Raw genomic sequence first — 27,787 nt, forward strand, 5'->3', positions numbered from 1 at the left:
AGATGATCCATAGCTTTGGTTGTCACTGTCTCAGATTCTGTAAGGAGGCGTTCTTATGTGTACTTCCGCTTTTATTAGTATAGGAATGTTAATTGATAATTCTGTAACTAGGTACCTACTGATTTCCTGACTTAATTGCTGAACCTTAAGGCTTGTAGACATTGACTGACATAATTTTTTACAGTGAGGCAAATGTTTTGGTGTAATTATATTTATTTAATTAGTTAATTTTGCAGTACTAGGAATTGAAACCAGGGCTTCATGAACACTAGACAAGCATCTTCTCAATCATCTTCAGCTTGCTTAATATGCAGATTTTGACCAATGAACTGAATCTGTACTGATCCCTATTTGTTCATTGAAAACTGGAAAGAAAGTTTTCAGTCCTATTTCTGGCAGGAAGTGAGGATGTGACACAAGCTTTAGTCACAAATTGTAAACATCACCTTTTTCTTCTGTATTACTTTTCCCCCATGAAATTTTCTTTAATAATATGATTTGAACCATTTGAAATTGTTTTGTTTTTGATGATTTTGGCCTTTAAAATGGGCGATTCATACGGCTCAGACAGGAGTGTCTTCCTTTCTGGGTGGGGTGCTTTCAGGCTGCACCGGAAGTAAGAACAATTGTTAGTGAATTTACTTCGATGCAGTAAATGAGTAAAGAATTAAATGTAAAAGGGCTGGAGAAAATAAGGGGCTCAGGAAAGGTGGGGAGGTGGTGGTAAATAGGAGCAGGGATAGTAAATATGATCACTCTGTGTGTGCATGCATGAGAAATCACAGTGAAACCCAGGGTTGTATAGCTAATACATACCAGTAAAGTTCAAGATTAGAAAAGTCCCCTAATTGATCATTTTAGTTTAAATAGCAGGAAGGTAGAGAGTACTTCTTGAAATGACTTTAAAATAGTGTATTTACACACTCCTTAAAACCTATCATTATTTACTAAATCCAGTTAGATTGAGTAGATTATATTGTCTTAGAAATTAATGGCCCTTGTTTAATATTAAAAGTTTGAAACAAGATAGTGATGTATAGATTGTTTTTCTCCTTTGTTGTTTTGCTCTGTTTTAACATTCGAGCATTTACATTTAGAACAAACAGTCCTTTACAAACAGGGTTAACATCAAGAGCAACCTTACTTTGTCCTACAGTCGGTCCCTTGTGGCTGAGAAACATCGTAGTGTAGTATGTGGCACTGTTACTGTGTGGACTGAAGAGACTTTTTGGTATTTCTTTTCCTGTTTCTATATTAATCTGTTTGCTAACATAGTTTTATTTTCATTTTCCATCTTAGGACTCATGAGACAGTAGCTTCCATTTGGGACAAAATTTGGTTTGAGGATCTCATCTCACCAAACACATTCTTTTCTTAGAGTAGATTCCCCCTACCCTCAGAATTGGGAGCTATTTCAAAGCTGTTGATGACTTTTTTGAGCTCTGTGATCACAACTTTGTTGTCGTGTGAAGCCTTTTGCTTAGGAGGTAGTCCTAACTGGCATTGTCTCTCTGTCACAAAGTTGAGTCTCTTGCCTGCTTGCTACACAGCGTGTGTGGGACATGTTCTTTAGTCTTAGGGTGTTATTTTTGGTTTTCTGTCTGTACAGCTGATTTTCACACCCGCTACCACTGTGGCTGCTGTGCAGTCTGACATTCCCGTTGTCTCGTCGTCACCGTCACCTTCCTGTCAGTCTGCAGCTGCTCAGGTGAGACTGTCTGTCCCAGTGTGGTGCTGGAGGTCTGGGTCTCAGTGGAGAGATGGCCACTGCATTCTTCAGAGTGCATTGCTGTGCCTTTCAGGTGAAATTCATAAAACACTGAGAACTTCAAGAGCATGCTTGTTTTGTAGAGATGATAATCTAATTAAACATAGATTTAGATTATTAGATGTTCAAACATCAAGGTTAATGAAAGTTTTGTTAATGACACTGTATTTTTAGTTTTACTGTATACCAGATTTCTTTCTTATGTGAGTTATATTGTTTTTGGAGATTTCCTTTGCAAGCAGTTACATAACAGATAAGTCAAAGTAGATGGTAATTTTAAGTTTAAAAATGAATTAAATCAGGCAAAACTTGAAGTTAAAAACTTAAGTAGAGTATTACTTTATTTGGTACTATGGAAAAAAATAAACCTTAACTTCTCTCTTATTCACAAAAATAAACTAAAAGTAGAATGTATGCCTAATGGGAAAAATAAAAAATTGAACTTTCTAGAAGAAAGCAGGACAGCGTCTTTGCAAGTCTAGGGTGGGCGAAGCTTCTTAGGGCACAAAAAAGGTTAACTAGAAACAAAAATAGTGATAAATTACACTTAATGAAACTAAAAATTATTCTTTAAAGAATCATTACAAAATGAGTATCTAGGCTACAGGCTGAGGAAAACTATTCTCAATATATGTGTCTGACCAAAGATTGTACCTAGACTATAAAAAAAAAATGCCTATAGTTTAATAATTGGTCATAAGGTCAGTTACAAATGGAAAAAAAATGAAGAGATAGTTCACAAAAGACACATAGGCCAGGTGTGGTGGTACATGCTTTTAATCCCAGCACTTAGGAGGCAGTGGCAAATAGATCTCTGTGAGTTTGTAGCCAACCTGTTCTACAGAGTGAGTTTCAGGACAGCCAGAAGTACATGGTGAGACTCGGTCTCAACAAACAAACAAAAAAAGACAATATATAAAAGGCCAATGAGCTCATGATAAAAATGTTCAACGTCATAGATCATTACAGATATGGATCAGAACCATAATGAGCATCATCATATGCTCATCTGTGTGGCTGAAATGAAGGCTGACACTATACAATAGTTTATAATAGCTAAATATTCTTTAAATACTGAATGTATAAACAGATGGTGTTACAATCATACAGTGGAATAGTACTCAAAAGTGAAAAGAACAAATCACTGATACATCCCATAAACATTATGGCTAGAAAATGAAGCTAGACACAATAAGTACATCCTCTGTGATTCTGTAGTTTTAAAATTCCAGACAAGGGAAAACTCCATAGTGAAAAAATTAGGTTAATAGAGCTAGGGAAAATTGACTAGGAGGGATGTTCAGTGTATTGCTTGGATGTTTAGTGTATTGGTTCCAAATATTTGACCTACTGTGGGGCAAAACAGGAGGGTAAAACTTATGGTACAGTTGCAGCTGTAGCTCAGTAAATTTCATAAAAATCACTTAGATTGAGTAAACTTCAAGTTAAAATAATCGAGTAAACTATTACTTTATGTGATGCTATTTTGTTGTTTTTCATAGTAAATGTTTTGGATTTTATGACGGACATAAATGTGTTGGGTCATCTTTGGCCTTTTATTTAATTAAACATTTTAAAATATCTTTTGTTCATTTGGGGTATATTTTTAGTTTCTTTTTTGAGACAGTTTTTTGCTACTATCCTTGGATGGCCTGGTACTTGATGTTTGCCTCCCAGACCTTGAATTTGAGGCAATATTCTTGTCTCAGCTTCCTCATTGCTGGAAGTACAGGCATGAGTCACCTGGTACATTTTATTTTTCATTTCATATTTCAGCTTTCCGATAAATGTAAGAAATGAGAGTAGCTGGGTGTGGTGGCACATACCTTTAATCCCAGCATTCGGGAGGCAGAGGCAGGTGGATCTCTGTGAGTTCCAGGCCAGCGTGCTCTACAAAGTGAGTTCCTAGACAGCCAGGCCTACATAGAAACCCTGTCTTGAAAAACAAACAAACAAAATGATATAGTAATAATTAATATTCTTTGATTTTTTTCATAGAACCTCTGTGTATTGATATATTTAATAATAAAGACTAATTTTCATGTATTAGTTATAAAGGTTGTGGTCAGGTAAACTCAGAGTTTTCCTAATTGGCCCTTTGCAGCTCCTTAACAGAATTGGCTGGATAGGGCTCACTAAATGCTAATTTAAAATTATCCTGGCTAAGCTCCAGTTTCTTGACTATATATTAGAAATGATACCTCAGTTGTTATAAGGGGCAGATGAGGCAATCAGAAGCTACTTAGCACAGTGCCTGCCACATAATGAAATATCATGTCTACTGATTACTGTTTTTATTTGACATTGTGTGACGACAAATCACACATTTAGTTTTTAGCTTTCAAGAAGCTAGAAATGAAGAGATAATAAATAACCATTTAAATGTTTGATAGTTTCCACGATAAACCAGCTGCTTAGGAGATAATGTTTTTCTTTAATATGGTCTGGAGCTCAATTTGCTTACTGTTTCTCATGATGAAAACATTCTTATGAGTCTTTAATGCAGTTAGTATTGGATGTGACCTGTCTATGGTCTGTGGCTGTGCGGGGACTGGAGGGATCTCTCTGTGAACACTGATTTTGAATGGCAAAAGCATGAGGCTGGCGGTGGTGGGGATGCTGACCAACAAAGATGCAACTTCGGGTTCAGGACTGTTGGTTTTGAAATTTTTTTTTTGGTTTTTCAAGACAGAGTTTCTCTGTGTAGCTGTGGCTGTTCTGGAACTCACTCTGTAGACCAGGCTGGCCTCGAACTCAGAGATCTGCCTGCTTCTGCCTCCCGAGTGCTAGGACTAAAGAAGTGAGCCACCACTGTCCATTTTTTTTTTTTTCTGTTTTAAAAAAAATTAAGTCTGTAGTTTCAAAAAATTGTGTCTTTTAAAATTGAGAGTATCAGATTTGTAGTTTAATGTTCTAATTTAAACTACAAAAGTCAGTATATTAGTTAATTTTTCCTCAGTAAAAAGTCCTTTTTTTAGACACAGTCTCATTGTATATTTCTGGTTGATATAGAAAACTATATATAGATCAAGCTGGCCTCGAACTCACAGAGACCCATCTGCTTCTGCCTCCAAAGTGCTGGGATTAAAGGTGTGTGCCATCGTGACTGGCACAAAAAAGGATGTTTGTGGAAGATAAGAAATCCTACTTATCAAAGGGCATTCTGGGGAATGCTGATTTGAAGAGCAGTGAGCTCTTTGCATTAAAAAGCTGGGAACTAACACTCTGCTGTGACCAGCACAAGACTGATTCACCCCTCACTGCAAAGAGAGGGTGCTAGAGTCCGAGAATATTCGGTAGTGATATATTCATTATATATCAGAAATGTTAGAGTGAAGTTAGCAAAACTGCCTCGTGCATGATGTCCAAGTTTTCCTAAAGTCATAGGCTTGTTTCAGGGGAAATGAAAACTAAAGCTAGGATGCCCATTATTCCTCATCTCAGGATGGATTTTCTTTCCTCAAAAGTGAAACTACCCTGAGAATCTTAATATGTGGTCTTTCCAGTAGTAAGTAAGTATTACCTTTGTGTTGTAGTTTCTACGTTGTAATTTATTTCCTTCAAGTTGGTATTTGATCGAAGATGGCAGCAGGTTAGTTAAAGTCTACAAGCTCATATAGAACACAACATCATACTTAACTGTGGAGGCATGTGCATTGTCTTCCAGGATTCCAGAAAAGAGCAAGAGCATTGTAGGAATGGGTGTGGTGTAGGGTTAGGGCTCATCTGTCAAATCTTCACGTACTGTTGAGATGCTTTTCATCTGGAAGGAGTCATTCAAGTTTTTCAGATTGTCTATTCTTGGTTGTCATTATTATACGGTCTACTGCATGGATCATTTGTGGAAAATGTTATATTCTCTATTATGTAGTTCTTCCTGGGAGAGTTTATTGTTTTACTTATTCGTTTATTCATTCATTCATTCATTCATTCATTCATTCATTCATTCATTTATTTTGAGGGTCAGGTCTTGCTGTGTGGCCAAGACTGTGGTAGAATTAACTATGTATCTTAGACTGGCTTTGTGTTTGTTTGTTATCCTCCTGCCTCTGCCTCCTCGTGCCGTGATAATAGGACTGTGCCACTGTCCCTGATAACAGTTTTTTGTTTTTTTTTCTCTTGTCATACTGGATATGGAACCCAGGGCCTTGTACAGACTAGGCAAATGCCCTCCCACCTGGCTACATCCCTGTCTTTCCTGAGGTATTTTAATGTGCTTCTACCAAGATGCTTGATGAAGTTTGTTAGTAAGTAGGAACAGATTTTGGTGTTAGCATAAGAGCCGTAAGTGGAACCAAATGACCTTTCAAATGGCTATGCGATGTGATTTTAAAATCAGATGTAAGAGGATATCCCAGACTTAGGGAGTTTCCAGTGTTTATAGTTCTGAATGGCTAGGAGTGCAAAAGTCAATGCTGAAGACTCTACCATTAGCTAGAATCTCCTCTCAGCATTTCACAGATTGTATGTTAGTAATGCACAAATAAGCTGGACGTTGTGGTGTAAGCTAGTCTCACTCAAATGTCATGGAAACATCCTGGGGTGGAAGGAGGAAATGTCTCATAAAGGACTCCAGGAAGCTCTTCTGAGAGGGGGAAGGGGTTACTGGACTTGGGATAATGACTTGAGAAAAAATGATGTTCAGGCAAGCAGAGCCAGAACAAAGAGCCCCAAATGAAGGAAGTACATGGTGTGTTTATGGAACAGTGAGAACAGTTGGCAGGTGTGTAAGAATTGTAGACTGGAGAAGAGAAAGTGGGGTCAACCTGGGTTGGGCCTACATTGTGGGCTTTGAGTGGCAACCCAAGGAATACAGTACATTTGACTTTTTTTTTGTTTTTTTGTTTTTTGAGAAAGGGTTTCTCTGTGTAGCTTTGTGCCTTTCCTGGAACACGCTTTGGAGACCAGGCTGGCCTTGAACTCACAGAGATCTGCCTGCCTCTGCCTCCCAAGTGCTGGGATTAAAGGCGTGCGCCACCACCGCCCGGCTTACATTTTACTTTTTGTATGAAACTTAAATACTAATGGTATCTAATCTTTGTTGACACACAATAGGAAATGTGCAAGGAAATCAGAAGATGCTCCATAGGATCTCACTAAGAAGGTTTTTCCAGTGGTTGCATTAGTCACTTTTTGTTGCTGTGACAAATAAGGAGAAAAACAATTTAAAGGAGGGAAATTGATTTTGGCCTGTGGTTTTGGTTCATGGCGGGCCAGTGCTGTTTTCCTGGGGTGGAGAGGCGCAGTGTCGTGGCAGGAAGTGTGTGAGAGAGCTAACTTGCAGAAAGAGTGACAGGAGGGACCAGGGCCCACATCTCCTTCAGAGAAATGCCCTTAGTGACCCACTTTCTCCAGCCACCCTCCTCTACAGACCACCCCTCCTAATCGTCTAGCAGATTTTCAGTCCGTTGTCTAGTTAAACCGCCGACCGACGAAGGCGGAGTCCTCACCCACCTCTGAGCACTGCCTGTGCTAGGCCCAAGCCTTTGGTACATCTGTCTTTTTGGGGGTGGAATGGGGAGTTACTTCATTTCCACACATGAACAGTAGCTATAGACTTGATCGAAACTTGCCTGACGTGACCATTTATTTACCTTCTGTTGACACTGTTTTGGCATTTGGACCGGGCAATTAGCCTTCAGCACAGCTGAGGTGTGTAGTGGAGTCGGTCAGCACACTGAAACTAAAGAAGTTAGACTCGGCAGCATGCCATTAGCTTTGTCCAGCTGGAGCTTCCTTTGACCCTCTGAGGACACTGCTTGCACTAAATGTATTTGGTGCATGTTCCAGATAGGCAAGAAGCTATGCAGCTTTTGGTGAAGCATTTCTGCCTTGCTATTTGGAAAGGTATAAGCTCAAGTGAGATGAAGTCAGATAATTCTCTCAGTTTAGAATTATTTGTAGAATGTCCCCAGTTTAGATAGGGCATCACATAGACCCATTTCAGAGCTATGCATAATGTTTTAGCTTAAAAAAGGCAGTTTTCAAAGGCAGTGAGTGGTCAGTAACACAATTTCAATGTTCACAGCTTTCTGAAAATGCTTCTCATGAGTATCATGCTGGAGCAGATGATTAGATGAGTCAGTGTCTTACAGTACTGCCCTCTAACACGTTTAGAGCTGGCCGCTTCTAACACGTGTGTGGCAGAGCCATTTCCTCATGTATGGTTCGTTTGCCATTGGCCTCCCCCTTAGTATGCATTTGTTTCCTTTAGTTCCTCACGGTTTTCTCGACCTCCCGCTCTTCTTCACTCACAACTGACCCATACCACCCTTAGGTCCTTTCCAATCTGCCACATAGTATTTAAGATGTGCTCATGTACGGTAGCCTTTCCTTAAGGATTTCCTTAAAGATTAATCAGTTGTCTCAGGAGTGTGGACCTCTGTGTAGGAGGCACAATATTAATTACTGTCATCGTTGTTGTAATGATTGCTGTATCAGCTAAAGCCATCTGTTTTTATCTTTACTTTTTGTTATGTGGTTCTTAGGTTCAGAATTTAACATTACGCAGCCAGAAGTTGGGTGTCTTATCTAGCTCACAGAATGGCCCACCAAAAAGCGCTGGTCAAACTCAGTCATTGACAATTTGCCATAATAAAACAACAGTGACCAGTTCTAAAATCAGCCAACGAGATCCTTCTCCAGAGAGCAAGAAGGGAGGAAGCCCAAGTCTGGAATCTCGAAGCACAGCGGTCACTCGGACATCAAGCATTCACCAGTTAATAGCACCAGGTAGGATAAATGTTCATCGAAAATGGTTGTCTTTCTTGCATTTTTAGCAGACAGCAAAACAAAGGATGTATGATACTTGAATAAGAATGACAGTTTTAAAACATTTTAAAATGAGATTTTTTTGTCAGCTAAAGAAGACCTCCTAAGTAGCTTGAAAAAAAAAAAAAATAGAAAACCTAATAGTTAAGCCGGGCGGTGGTGGCGCACGCCTTTAATCCCAGCACTCGGGAGGCAGAGGCAGGCGGATCTCTGTGAGTTCAAGGCCAGCCTGGGCTACCAAGTGAGTTCCAGGAAAGGCGCCAAAGCTACGCAGAGAAACCCTGTCTCGAAAAACAACAACAACAACAACAACAACAACAAAAAAAAACAACCAAAAAACAAAAAACAAAAAAATCTAATAGTTGAAACAAATTCTAACAGCAAAACAGATGGTCTTTCATTGTTGTTACTTGGCACTTATCATCTCTGTGATGTGCTGGTCTCTTTATATTGATAAAATCTTTTAGCTTTTAAAAAAGAATTGTCTTAGATTATTTAGTATGCTTTAGGAACCTATTTTTAAGCTTTTAGTAAAAAAGTAACTGTATTTTGTTTAAGTTATTAGTGGGAAGAATTTGTTACTTTTTCAAAACAAAAGATTGGGCAAATGAAGAAATTTATTTTCCTAGCCTCACCACTGCCAGTGTGGGATTTCATCTTGGGAAGTTGTCAAGGAATCAGTCCTTCCCATTCTTCCTAAAGCTACAAGGGTCTCTTTTCTGCAGGTCCTCTGCAGGTCCTGCTTCATGGTTCCCAAAAGGAAAGTGTTGGGGCCTTCAGAGTGAGCTTCCTGTCTCTTGTTCTATACTATGGGAATCTACCTTTTTTCCCTAGACTGATTTCTCTGTGTGTTTGGTGCTGAGGATTGAATCTAGAGCCTCACACACATGTCACACAAGTGCTCTAACATGAAGTTACAGCCTTTAACTTCTTATATTTCTCCTGTGTTATAATTGTCAGTGGTCTTTCCTTCACAAAATCTCAGAATCTTGGCATTGTCTGATTCCTCTAAGATGAAATGTCTCTTCACTCTGAACTTTTATAGCAGTACTGTTTCCATACTTCCTGGACTCAAACTTCTTTATGAGACAGTAAGCTCCTTGCAGGTAGTCCAGGAATGACTGGGAGGCACTGTTTTTAGCATTCTACCTTATTATATCTTTTCATCTTTTTTCAGATTCACCTTTCATCTTAATGGCACTAAGCTGTGCCTTATATTCATTTGCCTGTAATAGGTCATGTACTTGTACTTTGGAAGTAATTAATCTTGTACTTTGGAAATTATTAGTCTTTTCCATTAGCATTATTTAGCTACCACAGTGCTTAGGACTGTCATGAATGAATCTTAAAGACAAGCTATGAACTTTGCTAATAAAGCCTCTCATGCTACAGTTAGATAATGTTTCTTTTTCTTCTCTCTCTCTTTAAATAAATAAATAAATAAATAAGTATCTGTGTCCTGCTTTGCGTTGTCTCTTGGCCAGATAATTGTGTTTTCACACAGCATTGTCCATAGTATTCGTAGCCTCAAGTTGCACCTTGCCAGGGTTGTTAGAGTCTGTGTGGAACAGCAGTGGCTTCCTTTGCCTGAGGTGACTGATGAGGGCACAGTATCTAGTGACACTTGTTGTCTTATTCTTTTCCTTAGCTAGAACTATGCCAACAGTCACTTTAAACAGAGGAAACCCAGACCCTCTATTTGTACTCTAATGTAGTTGCCCAATAGTTACCATAGTGGACATGGCTGCTGTTTTCTCACATGTAATTCTAGGATCTAAAAAGAACTCGGTTTTCTCTATCATTTCTCCTCAGGGTGGAAGCTTTTGCTTGTTGGCAATTCTGTTTGTTTATTTAGAAGACAGTAGCCCAGGCTGGCCTTGAACTCATGACAACTCTCTTGCCTCAGCCTCCTACCATGCCTGACTGATAATTCCATTTTTAATATATAAAGGCAAAAGTTTACTTTTAACCACATATCTAGAAATCATAAAATATATTTTTTAAGCAGTTTTTAGAGGGCTTTTTTCTTCTCTAGAAATTAATTGAACATGCAGTGAAAAAATCCTCTACTGGTTTGGTCTGACTGCCACCAAGAAATGCCATATGTACCTTGGAAGTCTCAGGTCAAAGTCTGGCACTTAACAGTGTATGATGAGGATTGTCCTTTTGCCTTGTCACTTGCCACCTTCTCTTTGTCCTCAGAGGGACTTTGCTGTGCGTGCTCAGGGAGGGAGGACAGCTTTCTGATGACTTCTTTAAAGACATTATTTGGGGGAGGTACTCACTCACTTTGTGTGTAGAGGTGGGGCATGAGCATTTCAGAGTCCATTGAGGGCAGAGGGCAACTTGTAGGAGTTGGTTCTCTCCTTCTACCGTGTGGGTTCCAGGCATTGAACTCAGGTCATCAGGCTTGGCAGCAAGTGCCTTTCCTGTTGGGCCATCTCACCAGCCCTGGTGTCTCTTTTTATTGGAATACAAATCTCTGCCACGCCAGGGCCTCACTCCCAGGATCCCACGTGACCTTAATTTCCTAGCCTCTCTATCTCTACATATAGCCACTTTGGAGGTTATGGTTTCAACATGGTGAATTTTGGGAAAGGGGCAAAAAATAGTTTATAATACAGCCCTCAACTCAGGATTTGGGGCTCATTTAGACTCTGCTGCTCTTTGATAGGTGATTTCAGTTACTCTGTCATAGATTGCATTAGTTTAGTGTCATGTCTACTTCATGGGTTGCAGTAATTATTGAATGAAATGATACATTATTGTAAATAAGAGAAATGATGTCACTTATTGATCTTTCAAATGTTAGGCCACTCTGACAATAATAAAGTGCTCATTAAAGTCAGACAAATGAACCAGTAGGACACAGTTTTGTAGACAGTCAGCTTTTCTTGCTCATAGTCCTTGCCCTACATTCTAAGACTTGTTCTTGCACTCTTTGACTTCTGATCTAGGAAAAATGTAATTTAGATGAAGAATAAACTGCTACTCTACTGAAATGTCAGATTATTTACCTACGAGAGCACACAAAGTTATTCTAGTGGATATATCACCTATGTTCAGGACTATGATACATGTGGGACTGGAAAGAAGACTCAGCAGTTAAGAGTGATTATTCTTACAGGGACTGGAGATCTGTTCCCAGGATCTTTGTTGGATAATTCCCTACCGCTTGTAACTCCCAGCTCAAGGGAATCTTGATACCCTCTTCAGGCCTGCTCAGGGACCCACACTCATGCACACACCCACACATAGATACATAATTAAAAATGAAACGTATTGAAAAAGTTAATGAAATTAAATTATAACATTCTTTTTTAAATGGAGGAGGAGGCGGCAAAAAGATCTATTTCCTTATCTGAAAGAAGAGCTAAAGGTCACCTCACAGCTGTTATACAGCTGTTGATGAGAGACCTGAGAGCACTTTCCAGAATCCCAGCATTTAGTCACTGTTCTCAACACTGTGTAACATAGCTGTCACCACACTTGTAGAGAGCTTACAGTCTTCATTTGAATTACTAGCTTATGTGAAAAATTATTTTTAGACTAAATTTTAGACCTTTTTTTTTCTTTCAGTGCTGTGTTTGAGCCCATGCCACATGCATGTGTTGTATCATTGAGCTTCATTAGTAGGTATCTAGTGAAATTTCTAAATACTCTGAGATATTAATGTTACCTTTTTTTTTCTTTTCCTTCCTTCCTTCCTTCCTTCCTTCCTTCCTTCCTTCCTTCCTTCCTTCCTTCCTTCCTTCCTTCCTTCCTTCCTTCCTTCCTTTTGTTTCTCTGTGTAGCCTCGGCTATTCTCGAACTCACTCTGTAGACTAGGCTGGCCTCGAACTCAGAGACCTGCCTGCTTCTGCTTCCTGAGTTCTGGCATTAAAGGTGTGCAACATTGCCTGGCAGATGTTAATTTTTTTAAAGGATCTCTATAATTTTTAAACACATCATTTTATATGTATGACTTTTGCCTGCATATATATGTACATCACATGTGTGCCTGGTGCCTGAGCAAGTCAGAAGAGGATATCGGATCCCCTGGGACTGGAGTTATAGATAGTTATGAGCTGCCATGTGGGTGCTAGGAACCAAATTCAGGTCCTTTGGAAGAGCAACCAGTGCTCTTAACTGCTGAAAGTTCTCTTTAGCCTGATCCCTGAATTTTAAATTATAATCAAATGCAAAAATGTTTAAGAAAAATGTTATTAGAAGTTTGTATAAGACTTGCCAATAACTGTGGTTGAATATAAAAGGATGTAAAATGCTATATAACTTTTATATTTACTTATAAGATAAATTTTGTCTTTAGATTTGATTTAGATGGCTGTTTTTGGAGGGAGGGAGGGAGGGAGGGAGAGAGAGAGAGAGAGAGAGAGAGAGAGAGAGAGTGTGAGAGAGTATGTAGACATTGAGACAGGTTCTCCTTATGGTCCTGGCTGGCCTGGAACTTGCTATGTATGCAGATCAGGCTTGCCTCTAACTCAGAGATCCATGTGCTAGGATTAAAGGTGTGCCTACCCTGACAGCTTAGATGTATGTAATTTTTGTGTGATGTTAAGCAATCATTTCAGTTTATCTTCCAGTACACTCAGTTTTCAGTTCTAGGTAGGGAGGATTTCATCAGCTTCTCCCCCTGTAAAGAGGTATCATGGTGGGAACCATTCATAACTTAGGGTGATCCCTGGCTATATATATTCCCAGTGGTGAGCACCTAGGTAGCACTCCTTACAATTCACTCTGGGGTTTCCATTGAGTGGGAAAGGATAGACAGCACCCCTTATTTAGGTATCATGATCTTATTCCTTCACTCTTCAAGAAAACGATTGCTCACTTAGATTTGGAATGGCCCCTACACTATGAAATTCAGCCATGTATTTTGCTTAATTCAATGGAAATTTTATGTGAAATAGTTTCATTATGATCAAATAATAAAGACTTCATCTAAGCTAAAATGCTTACTTAGGAAGCCTTCTAGCTAATTGATTTTGCTATTCGTTTAAGACATGTCTTGTCATAGGTAGGATGAGATCGTGATCTTGAAGTCACCCTGTGTGTTGTACTGTTGAGTGCTGCTTCCCCTCAGAGAAGAGGAAGACTCAAGTGCAGAGACTGAGTGTTAATGAAGCTGTTCTGCCACCTGGAAGAGCAGAGCATGTGATGCTGGACATATGCGACTCGATTGTTTTCCTTCAGTGGTTCACAGCGTAGCTTATTTTATCCAGCGTTCCTAGCCTTGCAAGGAAAACATGTCATAGAATGTCAAATTACTCATACCGAAAAGACTTGTAATACCTGCTCGTGATTGTGACTCTCTAATGTGAAAATTCTCCTCCTTTAGATTTATGTAGAACTCTTTCCTTTTGAAACCAGTACTAATTGTCATTTTTTTCTCTCACAGCGTCATATTCTCCAATTCAGCCTCATTCTCTAATCAAACATCAGCAGATTCCTCTTCATTCACCACCTTCTAAGGTTTCCCATCATCAGCTGATTTTACAACAGCAACAACAGCAAATTCAGCCAATCACCCTTCAGAGTCCAACTCAAGATCCGCCCCCATCCCAGCACTGTATCCCACTTCCAAACCATGGCCTTTCTCCGGCTCCCAGTAATGCCCAGTCACAGCATTGCTCACCAATTCAGAGCCATCCCCCTCCTTTAACTGTGTCTCCTAATCAGTCACAATCTGCACAGCAGTCTGTAGTGGTGTCTCCTCCTCCACCTCATTCCCCAAGTCAGTCTCCTACGATAATTATCCATCCACAAGCACTTATCCAGCCACATCCTCTTGTGTCTTCAGCTCTTCAGACAGGGCCAAATTTGCAGCAGGCTGCTGCTGATCAGGTACAGCCCACAGCACAGCTGAATCTTCCATCCCATCTTCCACTTCCAGCATCCCCTGTTGTACACATTGGCCCAGTCCAGCAGTCTGCCTTAGTGTCCCCTGCTCAGCAGATGGTGTCTCCAACATCACACCAGCAGTACTCAACCCTGCAGTCCTCCCCAATTCCAATCGCAACCCCTCCACAGATGTCGGCATCTCCTCCAGCTCCGATCCCACCACTGCCCTTGCAGTCTATGCAGTCTTTACAAGTGCAGCCTGAAATTCTATCCCAGGGCCAGGTTTTGGTGCAGAATGCTTTGGTGTCAGAAGAAGAGCTACCTGCTGCAGAAGCTCTGGTCCAGTTGCCATTTCAGACTCTTCCTCCTCCCCAGACTGTTGCGGTAAATCTCCAAGTGCAGCCGCCAGCACCTGTTGATCCTCCAGTGGTAAGCCCTTGGCAGCTCTTTGACTTTCTTGCTGAACTGAACGTAAACCTGGTTCTCCCACACTGCTGCACTGTTGAGTCTAAATGCCTATGACTTTTTAAGCTTGCATTTTTCCTGTGTCAGTATTCCGACAATGTATTGTATGGGCAAAGGAAAAAATGTCGTTTGTTGTAGTATGGTTGCATGCTTTACATTTGTGATGGTTATTAAAGTCCCTCGTTAATTTTATTACTATTTAAACAAATCCATCTGCTATCTTTACAGAGTTGATTTTTTTTCCCCAAGGGAATGCATTTGAACCAGTGTCATCTGCACAAAGTTTTTTCTCTTAAGGTGATTATCCTTCATAGATCCCTTCTGTATGTTCTTAAGCGCATGGTTTCTCTAGCTAACCTTTTAGTTGTGTGCATTTGGAAGTCCTGGGCCTTGAGCAGCTTGTCTTTCAAGGAAGAGGTATGATTTTATGATGAAACTTTTTTGATGAAGTTCTGTTTTGTAATCAAAATTGTAAAAACATTTATTCCAGGGTAGAATTCAACTTTGAAAAAAACAAACTACTTTTTAAAATTGTGTCTAAGAGAAAATGTATACTTAAGTTATTTCTCAGTTAAAAGGCTCAAAACCCTGAGTCTCTGGCTTTGACACCGAGAGTAACAGAAATGTATGTACTACATGAAGTAAGAAGTTTGAGCACTTGGGATTTCAGTGCAGTGTATCAGAATGAACCTCTAGAAAGGGCCACATGAAGCCTAAAAACAAAAATTATCTTGAAAATACTTTTCTTTTTCAAAATTTTCTCTGAAGGACTTATTAAAATTTATAAAATGGTTTATGAAAGTTGAAATAAAGTCTTTACGAGTTTAATCAGAATGACCAGATTCAGTTTCTTATCGAGGAAAAGAATTTTTCTAAAAGAAAGTTTTGTGTCAAACTTGGAAAATCTCTGAAAGTCAGACCAGTTCTTGGGAAGCAGGGCCAAGAGGGTCACGAGTTTGGCCACCCTGGACTGTCCAGTGAGTTCAAGTGCAGCCTTGACTACAGGTCCCCCAGAAAGTTTCCACATCGATATTATAACACGATCACAGATGTTCTACATCGGAACATTCCGTGGTATTAAATAACACGGACCTCAGAGAGTGTTTCTACATCGGAACATTCTGTGGGTATTAAATAACACGGACCTCAGAGAGGAAAGGGGTGCTCTCCTTAGTAGTGGGAACACTTGACTCTTACCACTCGATTGGTAGTTTGTTGTTCTTGTCCTTCTAAGCAATCTTAACAGGCACAGAGCTGCTCAGTTTTACCTGTTACTGCCCTGAAAATCCAGAAGGCAGGAGAGGCCGGCATTAGATAAGTTGTCCTCTAATTATGCCTCTGCTTTGCTTTTCATGGATTGCGGAGCACTCCCAACAGGTTTTGCACTGAGGAGACGGTTGAGTGGTAGAGTACCTGTTCAGCATGTGCCAGGCCCTGGGGAGTCAGTCCCCAGTATTACCAGAACAAAAAGATGAAAAACAAAGGTTTAAGAAAAAATACAGTAGCCTCAAAGGAATCAAATTTAATTGAATTTCATTTTCTTAACATTTAATTCAGTGGTTGGTTTTCAATGAATAAACAATAAAATTTCTATATTCCATGTATCTTTTAAATGTTATTTTTTAATAAGAGGACTTTGAGTCAACATAATTAGGGTAGAAATGCCAAACATAAAACACTTTAAATGCTGTGTCAAAAATATTATTGGCTCTATTTTTCTGATTTTGCCTTCTGTTTTTCCACACGTCTTTCACACATGGGTTTTTCCGGAAGACCCGTTCCCGGGTGACAGCAGGGCCTGCTGTCTGAGCACCAGTGTCCTTCCCTCCCTCCCATTCTCGCACAGCAGCTCTTTACTAAGGTGCTGGTTGTTGTTGTTGTTGTTGTGACCAGAATTTTTTTCCATAAAGACATCTTTTCCACTTTTGATTATTTCAAGTACTTAAATGTAGGTATGTTTTTTTCTAATAAGATGTAAAAATTTGAAAGAAAAAGGTGAATTACCAAACTAAATCAGTATGTTTTCAAAAAGATATTTCTATAAAAGAAATAGTTTTTTTTTTTTTAAATTGAGATTTGGGTATAAATAAGGTACGTTGAGGATAGACGATTTAGAACTAATAAACAAATGTCCCTTAGTTTGTTTAGGAAAGGGAGACAGATGGGAATGTGGACTTCACTGCAGTAAGTTTGGCGGTCTCGGTTATTTTTAGAATAGTTACAGTCGTGAGCTAAATGGACCTTGTGCAGCGCTGTAGGAATCTTGTGAGCAGAACCTCCAGTCACTGCTTTCCTAGTCTCTCAGGTGTTGCATTTAGGTTGTTTGGTGCTGGTTGTGCCAGATAGGTGACAAATTTCTTTTGCCTCCTTTATTCACCTGTTAACTTGTTTTCTTTTATGTGAGAGATTATGAAGAGCTCTCTGTATTTAACCTCATCATAAGAAAGAAAAGTATTTTATAGTGTTCTTTGATGGATAATTTGAAAAAAAAAATGCTATTTGTGTTATAGCCTTTTCCATTTTAAAAAATACTTTTTAAAAATCAGAATTCTGTGCATGGTGGAGCTCTGATTCCTTAAAAGATACTGTAAGCAGATGCTGCAGAGCAGGTGGCAGTGGCCAGGATGGCAGGAGTTAGCAGCTTGGCAGATGGTGTTCTTCGGAGGGAAGGAGCGGTCTGAGGGAGAGTGGCGGATGAGACTGAGCTGGTTAAGAAGCCAGCTCGCACGGCTGCCTTCAGCCAGCTCGCCTGCAGCTCCCCTGAGCTCACACTGCATCTAGGTTTAGGTGCCAGGCAGCTTTATTTTGTTTTAATTTTGGGGGTTGTCTCTTGTTAACCTCTAGGCATTTGGGGCAGTGATGTGTTCTGTGCTGACTGTTATCCTCATGTTAAACACTGCTGTTACCGTGAACAGACTAGTGGCTGTCAGCTGTGTAGCATACCTAACAATGACTGCTTCCACTTGTGACATGAGGCTCTTGGTGAAACCGTTTTATAGTTTCTGAACTGAGAAAAAATATCTTTAAAAAATGTTGCTTACTTAGTACCCAGTTTGGGTCGTAGTTCAAGATATCATGTTAAATATAAAATAACTCTAGTGGGATCTTAGATTTTGTTTTGTTTTTATTTCTTGAGACAGGGTTTTTCTGTGTAGCCCTGGCTGTTCTGAACTCACTCTGTAGACCAGGCTGGCCTCCAACTCAGAGATTTGCCTGCCCCTGCCTCCTGAGTACTGAAATTAAACATGTGTACCACTACCACCCTCAGAAAATTTACTTCTTAAGCAAAACTCCTGTTTAATCATTTTTTGCTGTTTGGATGGGCTCTTGTTAGGCACCTAGGCTGGCCTTGAACTCAGTGTTCTGTTTCAGCTTTCCAAATGCAGGATTACAGGCTTGTGCCACCACTCCTGGATAGATGTTTATTCTAAGTAATGCTTAGAGTTTTTGTTCCTGGTTTTTTTAAACCAGTATTACTTATGTTATGCATATCCTTATAAATGAAACTTTATAGTACTTTACATGGTTTATGCTAGATTCAAAAATCTTGATTATTTTCATATTAAATTCTAGACACCTCAAATTATCATTTTTTCAACAATTTAACTATAAATGTAATAATGGATATCACTTAAAGTTAACTTTGTGAATGTTCAGGTTTTTTTTTTTTTTTTACTGTTAAGATTTATTTCAATGCTAATTAGTTAAGAAATCTTAAAAAAAAAACACCCCAATCTTTGTAAATTTAAGTGAAAGCTTTGCCATATGAAAGGAAATGAGTTGTCTTATAGCTTTGTTAGTAGAGGGTCATCTTTCATAAGTGGCAACCATTTAAAGTACATCTATTAATTCCTAGATCCTTATGCTCAATAAAATGTTAGTTGAGTAATTTAGCTCTAGTTCCATGGTTTCTCCTGTGAATTTGATGTCACAATCTTTCAGTAAAACCTTCACTGTTGGATTAAAGGGACTAAACCTTCCCCATGGGAACCAGAGATAGAGCCACGCAGCTTAGGTTGTGCATTTGGTTTTAGAGAAAAATGTTTTCTGTACAAATCATACTAGCTTATAAGAATTCATTTGATTTTTGAATAGAACAGAAAGGGAATGAAAATGTGATTGCTGACTTTTCTGCAGTTTCATATACAATAATTTTTATAATTTAGTCTTCAATAACAGTGAGTAATCTTGCATATAACTTTTTTGGTGTTACATTGGCCTGACACACATTATTTTGGAAGTTTACTTAAGTGTCTGTAAAATTTACTGGCACCTATTCTGAGTCATGATAGGTAGAAATTAACAGAAGCAATGGTGTTTTTAAAATAGTTAAGTTATTTGATTGCGTAAAGCCAAGACCTTTTTTTTATTCTTGGAAAGTGTTCAGATATGGCCATCATCATTTGGAAGCCCCGTGACTCCTGGTCATGTACTGGCCTACAGCATGCTTTCAGTGTGCACTGCTGAGTGGTTTCCAAGGTTCCCTTCAGCTTGTCAGTGTACTTATTTGCCGTGCTTTTGAATTGAATACATTTAGAATGAATTTTTTTTTTAAATTCAGAATACCACATTAAATGTATTTTTGGAACTATTTCAAGGCAGTATGACTTGTCATTGCAGGTTTATCAAGTAGAAGATGTGTGTGAGGAGGAAATGCCAGAGGAGTCAGATGAATGTGCCAGGATGGACAGAACACCACCACCCCCGACTCTGTCTCCAGCAGCTGTGACCGTGGGTCGAGGAGAGGATTTGACCTCTGAACAGCCTCTGTTAGGTGAGGAAACACACACAATACAGGAGAAGATTCTTCTTCATAGATGTCAGTAATAGGAAATTGTCTTTTCATTAGAGATGGCATGAAACTAACATTACTGTTAACTGTAGCAAAAGAGAGATTATTTTTAAAATTTAAAAATGCATGAAGAGTATTGTTTTATTAAAGAATAAATAAAATTTACTTGTTTTCTTGGGGAATTCTTTTTTTTTTTTTGGTTTTTCGAGACAGGGTTTCTCTGTGTAGCTTTGCGCCTTTCCTGGGACTCATTTGGTAGCCCAGGCTGGCCTCGAACTCACAGAGATCCACCTGGCTCTACCTCCCGAGTGCTGGGATTAAAGGCGTGCGCCACCACTGCCCGGCCCATAAATTTTTTTTTTTTGGTTTTTTGAGACAGGGTTTCTCTGTGTAGCTTTGCGCCTTTCCTGGAACTCACTTGGTAGCCCAGGTTGGCCTCGAACTCACAGAGATCCGCCTGCCTCTGCCTCCCAAGTGCTGGGATTAAAGGCGTGCGCCACCACCGCCCGGGGAATTCTTAAATAGCAGTGGAAAGTTATTGGATTATAAAATATTTAGCACCACTGTAGCTAAAGAGTTTTCTCTCCGGGTCCCCCAAGCCCTGGCAGTTCGATAGCCCACTTACAAAATAAACACACAGACACTTATATTATTTACAAACTGTATGGCTGTGGCAGGCTTCTTGTTAACTACTTCTGCTATCTTAAATTAACCCATTTCTATTAATCTATACCTTGCCACATGGTTTGTGGCTTACCAGTACCTTATATCTCACTTGGCATGGCGGCAGCTGGCAGCTTCACTCTGCCTCAGCCTTCCACTTCCCAGTATTCTCCTCTCTGCTTGTCCTGTCTATACTTCCTGCCTGGCCACTGGCCAGTCAGTGTTTTATTTATACAGAGTGATATCCACAGTACACCACCCAAATGAAAACATGACATTTCAATCATCGTGATTATTAGTGGCTTATATAGGTGTGTTTTATGTGCCTATTCACACTCCTGTGTTAGCTATTTCTATCTTTAAAGTTCTATCTGGGGGCTGGGGAGATGGCTTAGTGGGTAAAGCACTTGCTGCTCAAATGTGGAGACATGAGTTCAAACCCCCAGAGTCCACATAAAGCTAGGCACAGTGGTGTCCACCTGTAATTCCACTGTTCCCACAGTTAGATGAGAGCTGGAGACAAGGGAATGTCCAGAAACCTGGGGGCCAGCTAGCCTGGTGTCTGTATCGGCGAACAACAAAACAGATCTGTCTAAAAATCAACAGCCAACGTGATTCTCTGACCTTCACACATGCTTTCATGTATGTGCTTGCATGCACACGTGTGTGAGCACACACACACATACACACACACTTAGAATTAACCAAACTATCAGAAGATTACATTAGGGGCTGGGTGTGTAGCTCAGCTGATAGAGCACTTGCATAGTATGCACAAACTAATAAGCCCTGGGTTCAGTTCCCAGCGCCATATGAGCCCAGGCATGGTGGCAAGTGCCCAGAATCTCAGCATCTTGAAGGTGAAGGAAGGAGGGTTATCTGGGCTGCATTTGAGCCAGCCTATGCTACATGAGGTCACACACCACCACCCCCTCCAAAAATGGGGAATGGCACATTGGTAAAAGTGCTTGTCATGCAAGCCTGGTGACCTGAGTTCAGGTTCTTGTAGTCATACAGTGAGCTGGTTGCCATAGGTCACATCTGTAGTCATAGCATTCCTATGGTGAGATGGGAGGTGGAGACCGTAGGATTGCCTGGAGGCTTGTGCTCCAGGCGGCCTCGACTAGGCAGTTGCAGAGACAAGGGAGATACTCCCTCAAACAAGGTAGACAGTGAAAGCCAGCTCCTTAACAGTTATCCTCTGACCTCCACATGTGCGCTAGGAGATGCGTGTGTCTACACACACACACACACTACACTTTTCAAAATTAAAAGCACTCTGAAGTTATATTCTGACTAAGTGCTTTAAAGGTTTCTTTAACATACATGGTACTTAAGTTCTGATCCAAGTGATTCCAATATTGGCTCAGGCTTAGCTGAAACTCTTCTGTTGTTTATGATTTCCTGGCCCTCATGATTGTTTTCAGTTAAGGACGTGCACTGTCATAGGCATGGAAGCCAGCTGCATCGGGGGCCTGAGGGTCTGATCAAGGCAGTACTTGTTTTCCTCCCTGACCACGCTGCATCCTTTTAGATCCTCTCCGATGCTATTCCCTAAGTGACTGTCCAGGAAGGAGAGAGGAGGAAATCAGCTTTCCTCTCTTTTCTCTCTTGAAAACAGAACTCACGCTGGGCATGGGAGTGCAGGCCTCCAATCCCATCATGAGGCAGAGGCCGGCATCTCTGCGAGTTCTAGGCCTGTTATGGCTACACAGTGATACATTTTTAAAAAGTCCTAAAGATGATACCATGTGTGGAGGTACATGCTTGTAATCTTAATCTTAGTACTTAGGAGGCTGAGGTGGGAGGATCATGAGTTCCAGGCAAACTGGTTGTCTGAAGCCAGCCTGCGCTACACAGGGAGACCTATCAGCAGTATCAGATATTTCTGTTTTCTGTTGTTTTTAAAGACAGGGTTTCTTGTTTCTTTTTTTTTTTTTTTTTTTTTTTTTTTTGGTTTTTCGAGACAGGGTTTCTCTGTGTAGCTTTGCGCCTTTCCTGGAACTCACTTGGTAGCCCAGGCTGGCCTGGAACTCACAGAGATCCACCTGCCTCTGCCTCCCGAGTGCTGGGATTAAAGGCGTGCGCCACCACCGCCCGGCAAGACAGGGTTTCTTTATGTAGTCTTGGCTGGCCTAGGACTCTATATGTAGCCAAGGCTGGCCTTGAACTCACAGAGCTCCCACCTGCTTCATGCCTCCAGAGTGTTAGGATTAAAGGTGCACACCATGATGCCTGGCTGTTTCTGCATTTTTTTTTTTCCTTACTTACTTTTTACTTTTTAGTGGTGCTGAGGATGAAAACCAGGGTTTTCAGGCATACTAGCAAGCTCTACTACTAACCTACATTTTCAGCCAGTATGTGTAGTTTATTTACTCTGAAAGCATTTGTTGCTGCAGATGTCCTGAAGTTTTGATTCAGAAGTAGACAGTCAGCGTACTTGAATAATAAACTTGATTGTGGTTCTGCTTTCATTACAAATTGAGTGTGCTCTTGCTGCTAACACCAGATGGGAAGTGTTGGGACACAGGTTTGTCTTCATGATCTTTCCTTGTGGACTGAGACCCTTCCAACCTGTCTGTCTGGTTGTTGCCAGCTCCGGTGCAGACACTTCAGTCTTGCTGTAATTTACTTCATTCCTCTGTGGTATGTGGAAGGGGGAAAGGAAGAATGTGATATTTAGAATAACTTGTCCAATGATGGCACTAAGTAACTTACAAGAACAGACTTATTTGGGGCTAGAGAGATGGTTCAGGGGTTAAGAACCCTTACTACTGTTGCGAGGCTTGGAGTTTGGGTCCCAGAATGGACATGGCGACACAATTGCTTGTAACTCCAGTTTCAGGGGTCTGATACCTTCTCTGACCTCCACAGGCACTGCACACACTTGGCACACACTCACATATAAATAAATATATATATCAATATCAGTAAATCCTAAAAAGTAGACTTGTTCCTATCCATGACTCAACTTTCATAAATCTGTAAACATCTTTAGAAGTTTCCATGTAAACAAGATAGGACAAATTCCCGTCCAGTGTGTTCCTGTGAATAGTACACACAGTAGCCTGTTCCAGACCCCAAGAGCTGCCGAGGACAGCACAGTAATAGTGTTTCTGGGTGTAAATTGCCAGTGTTGTTCGTGCTTTTACTTTTTAAATAGCTTCTTAAAAATTGGCAAATAATAGATATTAATTTTTTAAAAAGACAGTAACTTGCAGATAGTTTTTAACACAACTTGAGAGCACTTTATTATAAAAATGATCTAAAGATTAATTCAGATTATCACTGATCAGTATTTCCTAGAAAAACCATACATAATGCCATGTCCTAGTCCATTTTGTGGACTTGGGCTGGTTATGGTGGATTGTTCCTGTGGCATCATCACTCAGGAGACTGAGGAAGCAAGAGGTGGAGTTTGAAACCAGCTTAGGCTACCTAACAGGTACCATCTCAGAAAAAGTAAATAGACCATAGACTTAGGACTTTAGACTAAAGAGAATAGAGTTGGCTGGTGTTTCTGGAGTGTGGGTACTGTACGATGAAGGTCTGTACCCGGTAAGGAACTTCCTGCTGAGCTATAACACTGTGGAAGTATCCTTCAGAGTTCCTCCATGATGGAAATGAATTTTACTCACCTTCCCTCAAGTTCTACTTCTCAACACTTCCATTGAGGATTAAGTTTCTAACACAGGAATTTTGGAATGTCCATTTAAACCATAGCATGTAGTTTTATATTTACTGAGTAAGAAAGTATCTTTAAATCTATAAGGGCTATTTTGAACTTGATTTTATTTTAGTTCCTCATAGATTTTTTTTTTTATATATATAGAAACATGACTTTCAGCCATACCTCATAGTTTTTGCTTTTTGTCTTTTGTCCCATAGACGTATATGTGATTTGACACTTGGGTAGGGGTACTGTAGTGTTCCTGCATGATAATACATGTGGACAGTTGTGCATCTATTCAGAGACATTAGCAAGTTACCATTCTGTGGATGCTTTGCTTTTCTTGCCCTTTCCTCTCACCCTCCTCCCCCTCTTTATCTTCCTCTCCCTCCTTTCCCAGTGAAATACATTCTGTAGCTTTGGGTTTATTTTGTGCATAGGGGTTTGTTTGTTTTTGATACACGATCTCACTCTTGCCCTCACAGGCCTGGAACTCTTAGAGATCTTGCCTGCCTCTGTTTCTTAAGTGCTCGGACTAAAGGCATGTACAACCCTACCTGGTCAGTTATATGGCAAACAGGTGTTTCAATATTTTATCTTTGTGAAGATAGGCTACTTTATTATCGCTGTAATAGTGTTGGTGAACATACAGGACATTAATTACATTGGTCTTACTAAGGGTGGGTTTTTTGTGTTTCCATTTCTTTATTTTGAATTTTAATATGTATTTTATGGTCCCAGAGGTTTATCTTTGTGCTTGCTACTCATGCATTTCCACTGATCTATAACCCCAGTCCCTACTACACTGCTTTATCAGTGGGCTTTCTGTTCTTTAGGGAGCCTATTCTATCTTCTCTCCTACCAAAGGTAGCTATATTTTTAGCATCATTAACTGGTGGTGTCGATCTTTTTCTTTTTTTTTTTTTGAGACAAGGTTTCTCTGTGTAGCCCTAGCTATTCTGGAACTCGCTCTGGCTTTGAACTCACAGAGATCCTCCTGCCTCTGCCTCTTGAGTGCTGGGATTAAAGGCATGAGCCACCACTGCTGGGCTGGTGTCAGTCCTTTTTACACATGTGCTCTGGCATCATACTGTCTGGACATGCCCCAGTTTCATTGTCTGTCTGTGTCTGTAAGATGGAGATGGTAACATTGACCACCAGTAGGCTACTCGTAGATGAGATGAAGTCCAACACGAAAGCAGTGAACACGACGCGGGCACCTGCGTGCTCAGTGTCTTTGCACACATGCCTTCTGTGTTCTTCACAAGTCTGTTCTCACCAGTATGTCTGGGTTACTATAAGCTGCTTCTCCTCTCTGCTGTAGTACTGATAGTCAAGGGCTGGTGCTGCTGGTGGGCAGTAGCTTTTCCACGCATCAGATTGTCAGCTGACCCTCCTGTGGGTCTGCCAAGTGCTCCAGCATTTCCCCAGTCAGCACACACAGCTTCACTAGTTGAAAGAAAGCAAAGTGCCTTTGAGAGGATTTGGAGGATCTTCCTGCTTTGAAGTTATAGTCTATGATCTGCGTAAATCACTGCAATTCCTACTTCGTAGGGTTTGTGGTCCTTTTACATTTTCAAAATGAATATCTGTCCATCTGTATCATGTGGAATAGAGAGGAATGTAAGGTATTTATTATCTGATGAGCTTAAAAGCAGACAAACTCAACTGACCATTTTTGTAATTACTCTTGAAAATGATATTTAGGGATTTTAATGCTTTAGATGATAATTTTGAGCATGTTAGTGTATGTCTATAGAGCGGGGATATTAGCTTCTTCCTTATGTGGGTATGGTGCAGATTAAATGAGACCGTAAGCAGGCTGTTCCTGAAAACAGCACATCTCAGTGGGCTTCCATCTCTGCAGGGCAGAGCTAAAGGTCCATTCCCTTTTCTTTCAGAGCAAGTGGAGTTGCCCGCTGTGGCCTCAGTCAGTGCTTCAGTGATTAAGTCTCCATCAGACCCCGCTCACGGCTCTGTTCCTCCACCGCCACTCTTAATGCCAGCTGCTGCCACAAGGAGCACTAGCGCGGCTATGGCCAGCGGCACCCCCCACCTGGAAAACAAGCCTCCGCAGGCTATTGTGAAGCCACAGATCTTGACCCACGTGATCGAAGGTTTTGTGATTCAGGAGGGATTGGAGCCCTTTCCTGTAAGTAGAAAGCATTTTGTGTTTCAGAAACTATTTGTAGCCATATAACACTATCTTAAAAGTTGTCTACTATTGATCTCTGAGGAAAGACTTGCAATCTTATTTTAAAGGTTGATTTTGTAATATCGAGTTTTAACTGTCTAATCTTTTATGTATTTTCCTGTATAGGTTCTGAGACATTTTGTACTAGCCATTTCCAATCTTAATTTGCTTATTTGCCTGGTGGAGATGCTTGTTGGGTGTGTGAGAATTAAATATGCTAGCACTATTCTTTGCTATTCCTGGCATTTACTGGCCATAGCTGTTATTTATTATCACCATTGTAGTGACAATTACAGCTTCACTTCTTCATGTTATAAAAGTAATATATGGGCCGGGCGGTGGTGGCGCACGCCTTTAATCCCAGCACTTGGGAGGCAGAGGCAGGTGGATCTCTGTGAGTTCGGGGCCAGCTTGGGCTACCAAGTGAGTTCCGGGAAAGGCGTAAAACTACAGAGAAACCCTGTCTCGAAAAACAAAAAAAAGAAAAAAAGAAAAAAAAAAGTAATATATGCTTTAAAACTTGAACTATATAGAACAAATACTAATTTCACAGTGCATGTATATTCATATAATCAAGATTATTATTGTATATACAATTCTTTATTTTTTATATTTCATAAACAAGCATGTTTCTATATCATTAATAACATTTTTGTGCATTTTGAAAGGTGACATAATATTTTACTTTATGGACAACCATAATATACAAAATCCTCTCAAACACTGTTTTCATTTTATCACTGTTTAAATAATCAGATACAGCTTAGTGGTAGGTTGTATTTTTAACACGTTTGAGGGACTTGGTCAGATCTTCAGCACCCCACCACACACACACAGGTGGGGGGAGAAAGATATTAGACTTTTGTATGTAAGTTGTCCAGATTTCAAGTAGTTTTCTTAGCATACATTCCTAGAAGTAGTATTATTTTGATACATTATTTTATGGAAAGATTGTTTCCTCATCCACTAGAAGTATAGGCCATTAGCAGCATTACATAATAGAATTACTTTTATAAATTTTGCTTGAGGCATATTCAGTTACTGAAATGAATACAAATGTTTTAATTTAAAATTTTGATTCTACTCTTAATAATTTTTTTCTTTTGTGGATATGAGAGTTTTGTGTGCATGGGTGGCTGTGCACCATGTGTGCCTATGGTCCTCAGATGGCAGAAGAGGGGGTTGGACCCTTGAAATTGAACTTATAGGTGGCTGTGAGCCATCATATGGGTGCTGGGAATCAAACCAGGGTCCTCTGGAAAAAGCAGCCAGTGTACTTAACTGTTGAGCCATCTCTCCAGTCCTTGTAGAAATTTCTAATAAGCTGTAGTTCCCTACCATTCCATAACCAGCATTCTTTCCAGATTAGCTGAGGGCTTGCTTAAAGAATCAGTACATATTCCTGGTTTAAATTTTATCTGAAAATATTTCTAAAATTAGATGTTCATGATACTGAGCACAGTGATTGTTTTGTTGTTGATGTTAACCTTGTGGTGTTGAGTTTCTGTTGGTTCTCTAATTACAGTGGTTAGGTTGCTGAAGGAGTTGAAAGACTTGGTGCTGGTTTTGATATTGCTTTGTAAAGAAGTAATCTAAACTCTTTGAACATTAGCATCCTTCTCT

General features: G+C 40.1%; 1 protein-coding gene across 8 annotated transcripts in view; it reads left to right on the plus strand.

The window, feature by feature from the left end:
- The window catches only part of Phc3 (polyhomeotic homolog 3), a 77,605-nt gene that overhangs the window by 21,885 nt on the left and 27,933 nt on the right, over positions 1-27,787 (plus strand). For 5 of the 8 annotated variants that reach the window (XM_028872605.2, XM_028872610.2, XM_037206513.1 and 2 more), the window contains 6 exons: positions 1,610-1,708; positions 8,257-8,500; positions 13,938-14,809; positions 15,095-15,142; positions 19,466-19,619; positions 25,872-26,122. In XM_028872605.2, the coding sequence (XP_028728438.1) occupies positions 1,610-1,708; positions 8,257-8,500; positions 13,938-14,809; positions 15,095-15,142; positions 19,466-19,619; positions 25,872-26,122 (1,668 nt within the window). The remainder of the gene's footprint in view (positions 1-1,609; positions 1,709-8,256; positions 8,501-13,937; positions 14,810-15,094; positions 15,143-19,465; positions 19,620-25,871; positions 26,123-27,787) is intronic. The other 3 variants (XM_028872606.2, XM_028872607.2, XM_028872609.2) reach the window with 3 other exon arrangements.

This window comes from Peromyscus leucopus, chromosome 6 (genome assembly GCF_004664715.2).
Source record: "Peromyscus leucopus breed LL Stock chromosome 6, UCI_PerLeu_2.1, whole genome shotgun sequence".
In the NCBI taxonomy this organism is placed as follows: Eukaryota; Metazoa; Chordata; class Mammalia; order Rodentia; family Cricetidae; genus Peromyscus; species Peromyscus leucopus.